The 12980-nt window shown below is 41.8% G+C and overlaps 1 protein-coding gene across 6 annotated transcripts in view; it reads left to right on the top strand.

The window, feature by feature from the left end:
* Positions 1-12980, top strand: part of FGFR2 (fibroblast growth factor receptor 2) — an 82106-nt gene that overhangs the window by 19590 nt on the left and 49536 nt on the right. For all 6 annotated transcript variants that reach the window (XM_075717796.1, XM_075717791.1, XM_075717795.1 and 3 more), the window contains 2 exons: positions 4485-4654; positions 11610-11733. In XM_075717796.1, the coding sequence (XP_075573911.1) occupies positions 4485-4654; positions 11610-11733 (294 nt within the window). The remainder of the gene's footprint in view (positions 1-4484; positions 4655-11609; positions 11734-12980) is intronic.

Below are 12980 nucleotides of genomic sequence, written 5' to 3' on the forward strand. Positions count from 1 at the left end.
ATTCTCATTCCTGCATATTTAAAACTAAAGCAAACCTTTTAGAGCTGTCTTATTTACAAAGGTAAGTATTCTTTTAAGCTTTTTGATTTTCTTTGCCTCTGTTACAAATATATTTTCAGAGGCCAAGGTTTTCCAGTGCGGGCAGAGAGGCTGTTGAGGAAATCTAGCCTAACTTTCAAGGCTGCCCAGAAAATACAACTGCTCTTGAAGTCAACGGAGGCTTTAAGTGGCTTGGTAGCTGTGAGGAGCAACTCGCTCTTGGGAGAGGGGGGCACTCGCGTGTACACACATGCGTTTGACCGTTTGCCCTGTGTGTATTTTTAAGTAAAAGGCATGCATAGCAGATTTCACTCTGCGTTTGGTGTCCTTCTAGCTTGACAGATATTTTAACTCTCTGAAAAAACACTGTGGTAGATTTGTTCCAGACTGCATCCCGAATAGCTTTTTATTACTTCCAGCTTTTGTTGAAGGGATTAGTGCTTGTGGAAGGTGCAGGATTGGTTCCACTGCAAAATAGTCCTCTCTCTCCACAAAGTGGCTTTGCTGGCAACTCAGTTTTTCACTTTGTTGCCCTAAGAAGGTGCCTCAGCTTGGTTCTGGAGGGCCACCTCCAAGGCTTTTTCTCCAGGACCTTGACCTGGGACTTTCTTTTACAAAGTTAAGGGCTGGTTATCATCAGTTCCTACTGGCAGCAGTGGAATATACATTGTTGGTACTTGTTGCCTCGTCCTCATCATGATTTTGATATGTAGCCCTAATTTAAGGGATTTCTATAATCCTGGCTTGGTGCTGGCAAGGCAGCAGCTGCTGTGATGGTTGCACTGAGGTCCACCAACAGTAATTTGTTCTAGAGACCCCTGGGTAGCCCTGAAGACGCTGCTATTCTGCCTTGAATTCTAGTCAGGCGACTGGAAGCTTTATGGCTTTTTTCCTTATCGCCCTTTAAACAATTTCTTCTGGGCCAAGCAATGGTAAATTGGCACCAAGAACAAAAAGTATCTAAATGTAATCCACATGCTGTTCTTTTCATGCCTTGAAGAATTTCAGAAAGGATGAAACAAGGTTCAAATTCATCAAATCCTGTAGAGTGGAAACCCACTCAAGGGAGCAGCAAAAATTGGATGTTGCCTAGAAGTGTTTTTTAATTAAAGGTCAAATACAATACTGCTGAAAACCTTGGGGGAGTTTGATGTGGTCATTTCAGGCACACTATTGCCTGCTCGAGGTGCTTGTCAGGCAGGCTTGGAGTTGACTACTTTTGTATTTCTTTGTATTAGACAAGTCCAAATAAAAATTGAGGAGTCCTGAAGTGAAGTGGTCCCCTGGGCTGCCTAATTTCAATTTCAGATGCAGGAGATTTGCCTGATTAGATGTAATGTATTTGCAGTGGAGTGCAGTGTGGGTCAGCAGGATATTTTCTTCACTAATGAGAGCTCTAAAAGCAATCAGGAGTTCCCACCCGTTCCCCTGCTGCTTGTTGCCGCTACGCACCAGAGCCTGCCCTATTGTTACTGTGAACTTTTAACAGTGGTGCTACCTACTTCCACCTGTCCTGTTACCAAAGATGGGATGTGGTGGACACAGTCTGTGAGAGGACTCGGCACTTGGTGGCATATGCTCGTTAACTACATTCATTATTGGGTTTAGTGAATCTGGATGTTTTGCCTCTCAAGACAAATAGAAGCAGTAAAAGGTGCTTTTAGGTTATGATAAAGAGAAATGCTGTGTGTTAATTGGATCAGTCGCTGTATGAAAGCACAGAATGAGGGCGAGTATTATGGTTTGTGGATGTTGCTGCCTTTTCCTCTTTTCCCTTAAACATGCTGAGGAGCTGCCAATATACGTTGCAACTACCTAGTGAAAAATGGTAGGATGTCTTGAAGCATTTTCAGACAGCGTTTTCAACATGTGATGTCCGCATGTTTTTCTCCAAGCTCCCTTGTAATTCAGGAGCATTGCAGATTATGTTGATGTGAGGGTTGTGCGAGGGGAAGCTTTCCAAGCAGACTCCTTTCTCCCAGCCCGGAGAGTTTCCTTTCCCCCTCTCTCCATGGCACAGAACTGAGCCACTTCTCTTCGTTCCTGCCTTCATCGTCCTGGCCTCTTGTCTGCTCCCACCTCTTCCATAGAGCAAAATTTTTTCCTCCCTGTGCATTTGTTATATATGAGTTTTATTGAAGCACTCCTCTTCCAGAGGCAGAGCTTTTTTTAAAGGATGAAGGTTGATGGAAAGGGGGGTTGTGCAAGAAAACCAGAGGGTGAACTGCCCTGTAACGCAGTACAGGCTGGTGGCCGAGTAGAAACCTGGCTGCACGAAGCAGCCTTGTTTGGGGAACTGTTGGTGGACAGACCCTGACCAAGTCAGACGCCCCGGTCCCGGGCTGCACCCTTTTGGGAGCTTCTCCAGAGCGTGGTCCAGCCTGTGCTCGCCTGGGTGAGCTGTGGAGCCTGTGGTTCAGAGGTTGTGCTTGCCAGCAGATGCTTCCAACCTTTTTATGCTCTATGGGTGTGAGAAGGTGCGTGTGGCGGACGTGATGAGAAGTGACCATGCTGGCTGCAAAGTTGCTGGGCGGTGTTGCCAGTTTTGGGGTCAAATCCAGGTGCTCTGCTCTGTCTGAGATGCCAATATAACTGGTTTGGATGGTTGATTGGCTTTGACCTGCCACAGTTTACTTTGACTTTGTGGGAATTGTGGGTAGGGCCCAATATTGGTCACCTTACTTTGCCCTGTGGCAGCTGTTTAGTGATCCAGAGAAAAATATCCTTTTCATATATCAGTACCAACACGTAAGTCCGCCTTTGCCGGGTGTACTTGTAACGCAATTTTGTCTCTGCGTGTAGTAGTTAATTCCTTTGGTTGGCTATGTTTAAAGTCTTCCGTTATTTTAACACGATCCTGGTTTTAGTGAATAATGTCAACAGTGATTTTCCTTGCATCTCTAAATCGTTTTAGTCCGTGTAACAATTTCGTAGTGTTGCAGTTAAATTTTCGGTAGTTACCTGATTTTCTATTTTGATTACATGCACAAATCTGCTTTGCTTTTCTACTTCATTAATTTTAACACTAATTGCCACTTCAGGCAAAAAAAAATAATCACTTATCGTTCTTAGCATCGTTATAAGACTTGCTTTTGGAATGTTTTCTTTATACTGAGAGAGATGTTGTTAAAGGATTTATTCTTGTATTTTCTATCCAGCTGTATTTTTATTTAGAGAGGGGGGTGGCAGGATTTCTGAGTTTGCACTGATTGTAAGAACTGCTATAAATATTTGAGGAACGGAAGAGTTTATTTATAGTGGAGTGTTAGGCTGCTAATGAAGGAAATGAAACAGGGCTGAGAGAAATAGAGTTATTTTTCTGGACCCCTCTAGTCTTAAAAATTCCACACTAATCTGATTTGCTTCAGGAAAACTCCATTGTAAAAGAAATTAATGTTTCCTACTGGTAAATAGATCTTGACTCTTTAACTTTTTAAAAACTGGTATGGTGAGACAACTGAAGCGATGCCATGAAGATGCTGCGCAACGTAGCCAAAGTGGTGCATGGATCCAGAGCATGGGATAACCTTGTATGTGGATCTGTCTATCCAAATTTACTCCTTGGAGGGTAAAAACAGATGGGTAGTTGTATGTTTTGTTCTGCTGTGTTTGCTGTACTGGTACGTGACAAATGATTGAGAACCTGGACAAGAGAGGGGTTTTCCGTGTGCTCCTCATGCTCCTCGTGTGGGCACAGGCTGGGTCAGGGCATGGGAAGGAGTGAGAGAGAGCCAGGAGAGCCTTACCAGGAGCTGGTAAAAGCGATCGCTCCAGTAAATACGGGCTCAGAGAGACACTCTTGTTTTGTGCCGTGGTGTTGGACATCAGTGAACATTTGGGCTTCGACAGGCTCATGAGAGTGGGAAATCCTTGCAAAATGATCAACGCTATTGCTGAGTTTTGCTGGTCCTCTGTTTGTAAATATATTTTAGTGGTTTCTATAACAGGACAGCTCACATTGCCGTGGTACACTGTAAGTTTTAGCGCGCTGCCAGGCAGGTAGGTACGTTTGTCCCCTTCTAACAGATGGGGAAAAGTTAAGGCTAAGGCTTCCAACAGGTCTTCTGACTTGGTCTGTCTGGCTTCTGAGAATTCAAAGTTTGCTGAGCGTTCACAGTAACTCAACTTGAGGTCAAAAGCATCTGATCATTTGAGTCTGCTGAAAACTCGGTCCCTCTGTCTTACTTGACATACACAAAACAAAGGATATCTGTGGTTAATTATTGGAATTTTGTCATAACTTATATACTCAAGGTTTCAGACTGAGCTGTTTGCAAAACTCTGGTCAACACTTGTGGCATATGATTTCCAGTCGCGTACTCTTTCTAAAACCACACTGTCTCTGCTAAAATGAATATGTGCAGCACTGTATGTCTGTGGAAGGGGCTAGAAAGGGAGCTCAGTTTCCGAGTACTGATATTTCTGGATGTATCTCTTTGAAACAGGGGCACCCTATTGGACACATACGGACAAAATGGAGAAAAGGCTACATGCGGTGCCAGCAGCGAACACCGTCAAGTTTCGTTGTCCAGCGATGGGAAACCCAACACCAACCATGCGATGGCTGAAAAATGGGAAAGAGTTTAAACAAGAGCATCGTATTGGTGGATATAAGGTATGTTCGCATGATGTGATTTTGCAATTTCTGTTCTTGACCAAGGCTGTAAAATAAAATAAAAAAAAAAAAAACCAAAACCCAACCAACCAACCCCCCCCCCCCGCAAAAGCAACCCACCCCTCCTAAGCCCCCAAAAGCCCCCAACTTGCTGAAATCAACAGAACATCTTTTAATGGCCTTGGATCAAATGTAGGAGCAAAAAAAAAAGCAATGATTTTCTTCTGGGGAAGGGTGGGTGGTTTCTTTGGTGGCTACTGAGCACTAATTCTATATTTTCTTTTTCCTCAAATTCAAGCTTGTAGCATAGCAGTGCAGCTAAGGATTATTTATAGAGACTTATTTGGAAAACTAAAGACTGACTTTGCAAAGCAAAGTAAGACTGTTTTGCTCTATTCATTTTCAGCTGCACTGTTAAAAAACATGACCGTCCACTCTGGTGATTGTAGGCAGTTTAATAAAGGAAGGGTTGGAAGTCAAAAGTTATTATTTTCTATAGAGTTTATGGTCTGTGAAACTGAAATGTGAAGCAGAATTTGAGGGAAAGTAACAGCAATTACTTACAAGGGTTTGTTTGAATTTTAAATAGCTTCAGATTAGATGTTTCATTCTAAATTGGTGGTTACTGATTAAGAGAGAGTTTTAGGGAGGCCAGCTAGCTCCGTGGGTTAGTGCACGGATTTTTAACCTCCCGGTATCTGCCCAGGTCAGGTCAGAAGTCAGGATTTGGTTATCTTATCCCGCTCCCTATGGGAGGTGGGAGCATGTGGCATTGGCAGCACACTGCTGTTCAAGCACCACCCTTGCCATCCTGCCCTGCATTTCTGAGTTACCGTAGCCTCTTCTGCGGACTGTCTGTCAGTGGCTTCCTCACCTACCTGGCACTGCAGCAACTTCTCTCCAAAGACGAGAAGTTTCTGAGCTAGTCACCGGGTGTCACAGTTGTAAGCCCCAGCCTAGAAGTTCTGCTGAGGAGCCCAGAGCAGTTTGTAATGGTAAACTGACTTTTCCAGACGACACAGTAAGCTCAAGACCGAGCCCTGGGGGCTGTCTCCCCCGGTACCGTGCTGCTGCTCTACCTGTGCAAAATAACTGCAGTATTTTCGGGGTGCAGTGTGCTGTGACGTCCTGATGGAGCCAGGGTGTATATTGCTTCGTGTGCTGTTGACTCGGATCCTGCTTGGTACAAAAAAATATGTTTTCCAGTGCAGAGGAGGACAAGCCATAGTCTCCTTTCCTCTCTAGCTAGATTTACTGTTAAAAGTGTCAATTTTTCCAACATTTGTGTTAGCAGAGAGCGAAGCCCAGAAGTCTCCCTGCATGAATGCTAATTATCTAAGTAGACTTTTCCATCTATATTTGCTTACACCATAAATTACTGTTGCTTATGAGTGTACACCTGGCAACACCTTCTGCCTTTCATAACTCTATGGAGTGTTAATGAATTGGCTACAATTCAGTGATTTTCACCTTTCTCGGTGCTCAAAAAAAAGCCAATTAAAAAAAAAAACAAACCCCAAACTAATCCTGTCTTGGAAAATAATAGTAACTGTTTCAGTACTAACTGAGATGTTATTTGAACACTTTACATCTCATGAAGGGGAAATGCAGATATCACTCTTGAAAACTGTGAAGGAAAATGTGTGTCTTGCAAGGCAGGAAGGAGATAACCTGATCTCTGGTTTGGGAGGGTGATCTTTGGCGGGGTAAACCAGCCCATGCGGGGCTCCGTGCTGCCACTGCTAGCCTGTGTTAAGGATCTGGGTGAGCTCATTTAGACTTGTGCCCATTAAGTGGCACAAATTAAATTTTTGCTTGTGTGTATTAAACGCATACAATTTCCTAGGTATGTATGTACTCTGGGAAGAAACCACAGATGCCTGTTTCTAAAGCCAGCTGGATAAGTGAAGTATATACCTATAATTCTAAAGCATAACTTTTTACATCTCTTTAGTCTAAAGGAAAAAAAGAGGGGACACAGATGTGGATTTTAGACTTTCTTGTTGCTCAGACATCAAATTTTAAATGATCTGTAGCATTTACTTATCATTGTCATTCTGCTTACCAAATCTATGTATATTCCGGATTCTGTTGGTGTTTTGAATAACCATCTTTTTAAGATGGAAGCTTGTTTTCAGTGAATGGGTGTTAAAGAATGAGGTCTCCAGAGCTTCTGGAGGCTGTACCTTCTTATTTTTAGAGGGGCAGCATGAGGTCGCTGCAGGCTTAGTTCAAAATTATTCTGAAATAGAGAATTGTATTTTCTTAACGCCTGTGTACTGACAAACTTGTAATGAAGGAATCCTTGGAAAACACTGAGTCTTTCCATGTTGGTCAGTGTTCAGCCAGGTATCAAAGCAACTCATGATAATTCTTGTACGCTAGTTTGTCTTGAATCTGGGCATTGCTATATGTAACGTATTTCTGCTGGAGGTCTTCATATTCATAATACTTGAAGTGACTGGAATAACTGGAACGAAACTTGGCCATATCTGCCATCACCAGTTGATGTAGCACCATCCATCCCTTTCAGAAGAGGTGATCATCCCTTGAAGACTTTTAAAACACAGTAAAGGGAAGGAAAATGTGCAGCTTTCCAGTCATCCTCTAGCCACCTCTCTCCTGCTGCCTTGAGCTAAGAAATCTCTCCTCTTTATCACAATCAGATAGTGGCCTGTGGCACTTTGTCCTGCTGACTGGGGAATGTCTTGAGTCAATTTGCACTCAGGCAGGCTAGCAGAAGGGTGTATGTGCTGGCCAAGATAGCTTCCAGAGTGAAATTCCTCCATCATGACTAATTCTGGGTGGAGAATTTCAAAATCAGACCTTTTATGATTTTTTTCAAGGTATATATACACCCAAAATGCCTAGAGCAAGGAGAAGGGGATCAGTTATTGAATGTCTAAACCCTTTTTAGTCTTCTTTAATCTGTCTTTAAAGTGATGATAGCTCTTGCTTGTGCATTTAAATGCATGCTATAATGTTTTTGAGTGAATAATCTAAATCCTCTACGAGAGACCACAGGAGCCTTTACTTTTCTGTACACCACCCAGAAAGCAAATGTACTTCTATCAGTTGTTACTGTTTAAGTATTAACAGGTGCGTGTTTTCACATATGCATTTTGATAAGCTTCATCACTACAGTCATCTTACACACACTTAAATTCAGCCAGGCAAATAGAGTAAAGAAAGAGCTCTGACGCTATAGGAACTGTAAAAGCCTATGGCTTTTGTATGGATGTTCTGCACTTGTTCTCTCTGCCTGGGCAGTACTGGTATATATCCGAACTGTGCTGATTTTGTCGGGAATCATTTTGGTTTCTAGTCCTTCTTTCTTTTGAAATTAATTTAAAATTGATCCCTTTTTATCATTTTTTGCTAAGTGACAACATTTCATGATGCATCTGTTCACTGAAGACACGTATTTTAAAATTAAACAGAAGTGTCCACAGTTTTTTATATGATACTCCAAAAGCAAAACATTTCTATGAAACACTACTTGCACTTTCCTAGATTTCTGACCAATATTTCTTGGCATTTTGGTTCCAGTTTAGGTTTCCCACCTCCAAGCTATATCTTAAAGGTACAGTTGTATGCATTTGATATTGATAAATTAGTTTAAAAACTGAATTGTTTGGAGAGACTGGAAGAATTGGTTAAAAAGTTGATGGAGAAGATGGCCAAAAAAGGCACCTCAGTAATTTGTTGGAAGTGTCCAAAAAGTTGTGACAAAAGTATCTGAAGGGTTAAGCTGTGATTCGGGATACTTGGAATGTGGTTGTTGCCTGAATTTCGCTATAATAAGAAAAGGCAATGACAAATTGGAAGGGGTACCCTGAAGAGCAGGTGATGGAGTCGGTGGCACTGTGTGGATATTCTCCGGGATTTTGAAAGAATTCAATACGAAATGTGGCTTCAGGGAACAAAATAGTAGAAATAGCAGGATAATAGCTGGCAAGGAGCTAGTCAGGTTGGAGAGCTGGAAGAGTTTCCTACAACTGATAAATCTCTGGCTGTGGATGCTTGTCCTTTGCTGGACCCCACACGCCTGGTGAGGATGCTCCCACTTTCAGCAGCTTGTTGCTGCCCTCGTGTTTTTTCCTAGTGGATTAGTTCACATGAGCTCCCTAATACGTTCTGTCTGCCAGACAAGCTCAAGTCATTTATTTAAACAGCTTAAATGGACCCAGTTGGTATTACCCAGGGAAACTTCAGGAATATTTGGAGAGCTGTAGCACTGGTATCTTCAGGTAGAAGGGCCCTAGTGAGCAAGCAGGAGGGAGCTAATGGCTTTAACCTGCATTACCAAAGAGACCATCTATTTACAGCTTCAGTCGCAAGGGTGGGTTTTTTTCTCCAAAATGTATATCACTATTGTAGTTCATCCATACACAGCAGGCTGGTGTAAGACCTATGTACTGTGGAAGCACTGCTTTGAACCTCTTTTGAAACTAGCTTTTACATGAACAAGCGGGTGTGATTTTGGTGCAGGTTGGCAGTAATGGCACCAGTTGTGCTGTCCAAAGACAGGCTTTACTGGGACTAGGGAGTGACGGCAGGTTACTTACAAAGACCGCGTTAACAAAGCCTGTATGATCAGGGTGTTGCAAGCTGCGTGGTTGCAGGGATGTGGCAGGACCATCATGTGTCTGAGAATGAAGGGTTCAATTTGGGAGTCTTCAGCAGGAGGAGATGCTGTCATCCCCAGCAAAGGGGAGTTTTTCTGGGCTTTGCGATGCTGCACTTGTAACCAGAAAGCAACAAGCCAACAAGCTGAATCTAGTTGAATCCAGATTCATGACATAAATCCAGTTGTGTGACGATGTGTCATAAATGCTTTGGGCCTCTACAACCGTTGTTTAGCTTAAACTGAAGAGGCTTAAGCTTTTGTTTTATTATAAAGATATTATCTCTTCTCATTGGAGTTACAAGAAGGGAAATTGCACAAATACTTTTTGGTGTTGCCATCCGGCATATCCACTTGTGGCTCTAAGTTAGTTATGTTTTCTTATTGAATGCTAAACAATCTCTTGTGTTTTCCTATTGAATTAATTACTTACAGCTTGTTACCAATTTTTATTTTGTTTTAACTTCCACAGAACCATTATCTGTTCTTCCTGTTTTGCAGTCAAATAGGTTAAAAACACTTGCTCTGATTCTGAGAATTGTGATGTAACTTGTAATGGCAAAAAGTTCAGGTCACTTTGACCAAATGTCCCCCAAAATAGCTGATAAAGAAGTAAAATATTCAACATATGTAGCTGTTGTATTTGTTATTTACCGCTGTTTTATGACAATAGTTCTTTGTGACCCAAACTTTGACTTTTGAGGTTGCTTGGCAGAATAACAAGACAGTAAAATAACCCCGATAAACTCTTTCTAGCTTCATAAACTTATTTCTTAACTTCATAGTGTGGGGAAAAAAAATCAATCTATAGTTTTCATGTATACCATCAAGACGGAGGGCTGGGGAGAGGAGCTGTGAGTTTGGGCTGATGATTTTGGGGTCATGTTGTCACATATTTCTGCGACGTTTGGTTAGCATCCATATCCTTCACCTGCTGCTGGGGTCTCATTTACGTTCTCTTTGTTTTTTAAAGTCCACATGGTCAGTTGTTAGCTAATATTATTAGCTAATGAGCTAATTACTAGCTGGGGGGACTAGGAAAGCCAGGAGCCCCTTACAGAGAGGACTCTTTCCTTCCCCAAGCTTTGAACCGAAGGCATTTGTACCTCCAGCAAGTGTGAGAGCTAAGCTCTTGGCACCGGGGACACAGCCCTGCGTAGCCTTTTCCTGCTGGATAAGGACCTACACAATAGTCAGGCACGAAGCATAATTTCAGACCTATAGATGTAATGATCTTTTAAGAATGTATAGTTACTGGAAGTGCCACTGAATGGTCCATAAATTTTTCTGGTGTACTGCACTGAATTACTGCTTTCCATTTGGCTGATTAAAATGACTGTACCAGATTGTATTTTTATTCCATTTGCTAAAATACGTACTTTGCAGTTTAAAAGTTGTATATTACAGCTACGTAGTGTTAAGATCTTTGAGCGCTTTGTCAAAAATGTGATGCTAAAACATGGGATTAGTGGATAGCCAGCAAAAGGTCATTTTGGGAGCCAACTTATGATGCAGGAAATATATACGTATACCGGATGACTCTATATCCTTCCAGTATTGGGCTGGATCCTATTTTCTCTGCAAGACCAATGCCAGCGCTCCTTTTGAGTTCAAATGGGAACAGAATCAGCACCTTTAATACATTCTGTCCGAGACGGATTGCATGAAATAAATGTATAACCTTGTGCTCTGTTTCCGTGAGGATTTTCTTCAGGCATTTTTCAAGAGGCAGCATCTTCATTTCTTTCTTGTGGTACCGCGGAGCAGCAAGAGATGCGGCCGCTCTGTGTGTCTGTGGGAGGGATCCCAAACATTGCCCTTCTGTACTTTGTTTCTCAAAAACGCGGGCTGTGTAATTGAGCTATTAGAGAAAGACGGAGACTTAGATGTTAGGGGATCTTAGCCATCCCATATTGCTGGTGGGTAGTTAATATTATCAGATGGTTGTTTGGAGACAGATGGGAAATATCCTGAGGGTGTGAATTGCCTTTAGAGTGGATTGAGAGGTAAAGCCTGGTAAGACAACTGCTGCTCATTGGTGCCATCCTCGTAAGCCTGGTAGGACTGAGTGTGCACCGATGTCTGCAGTGCTCAGATCAGAGGTAAATTTATAGCAGAATGCATGAAAGCTTTCACTGCTGCAGCTGTACTGTACCTAATCAGGAATAAATAAAGTATTTCAGTGTCCAGAACCATCAAACTAGTACAGAAGAGGCTTTTAAATATGGATTACAAAAGTTTGACTGTTCAGAAAACAGTTCTTTTGGAGGGGGAGAGGGTGAAACTATGCCAGTGAAGTTCCCAACCTCTCTGGTTACAACCCGCCAGGTCCGCAACCAGCACTGGAGTCTCATTATGGAGAGCGTGGTCCCGTCTGACAAAGGAAACTACACATGCATAGTGGAAAACCAGTACGGATCCATCAATCACACGTACCATCTTGATGTTGTTGGTAAGTAAAAACTGTCGCATGTAAGACGATGTTTTTAATTAATGGGTTTCTCTATCAAAACATTTAGAACTAAGCTGATACATTTTGCATTAATTTTGAAGATGATTTCGCAGTAATCTAAAGATAAGGTTTCACTACGTAACCAATTCCTACATAACTTTATGTATTCATCTGTCTCACTCGTGTCTGTAGGACTAATCTACCCATGCTTTGGCAAAGGTGTAATATCCATGTGTGCAAGTGAATTCTTGTTGCTGTGATACACCTATAAACTTACTGTGACGAACAAATAATAAATATGGATGCGATTTTAACCATGAGTATTACAGTTCAATTATTACTTGTACAATGGTACTAACACAAATTTTAATAACTGCAGTTATGAAAACTGTCAAGTGATCCTTTAGATTGCTGTTACTAGAGCTGAAACGAATTTTTTTTTTTTTTTTTTTTTTGTAATGAAAACTAGATAATGACTTTGGCGAATCTAGTGCAGATTCAGAGCTTCAGGAAAGGTACTTTGCTTTCACAGCAGTATAACAGGGATCTGACTGAAGCCTGTAGCCTGGGCTATGAGGAGTCCCTGAAACATGGGTGACAAAAATTGTAAAGAAATGGTTTTAGTTGAGGACAAATTCTAAAAAGCTGTCTGAATTCTTAGTAGTAGCAAAACTGTGATTCAGCAGGACTATTAAGCACATGCTTAGTAACATTGACTTAATACCAAAATCCTGTTGACTTTAATAAGGCTTACGCATATTTATTTAAGTGCTTAGCTAAATTAGGGCTTGAAATCTCAGGAACCAATTCCATTCATCCCTACTCTTGCTGATTAGCCTGGATGGGTGTGAGCGGGTTTATTGACTCCAAAGGCATTCCTGTCCAAAAGTAATCAGCTTGGCTGTTATAATAGGACCTGCTGGTAGTACCTTTGGGGACCTGAGCTGCAGTTTCTGAAGTATGTCTTGAATGGGCTTTGCTCTCTCCAGGCTTGTGGGATGATCTGAGTGTCACAAACTCTGTGAATAAAACTTTAGATCAATCAGTATTGAAAGCAAAGATGAATTTGATTCTTGTAAGCGATTTTTGGCTGGTGACTGACAGCCCAACTTATCATTCTATGGAGAATCTTACTGTGAGTTTGGGTTTATATGACCAAAACAGTGACAAAATTTTCATTTCCATATTTATTGATTGGTTTTTGCATGAATAAAAACACTATCTTGCATTGTTTTGGATGCTGTTTT

Source organism: Pelecanus crispus, chromosome 10 (genome assembly GCF_030463565.1).
Source record: "Pelecanus crispus isolate bPelCri1 chromosome 10, bPelCri1.pri, whole genome shotgun sequence".
NCBI lineage: Eukaryota > Metazoa > Chordata > Aves > Pelecaniformes > Pelecanidae > Pelecanus > Pelecanus crispus.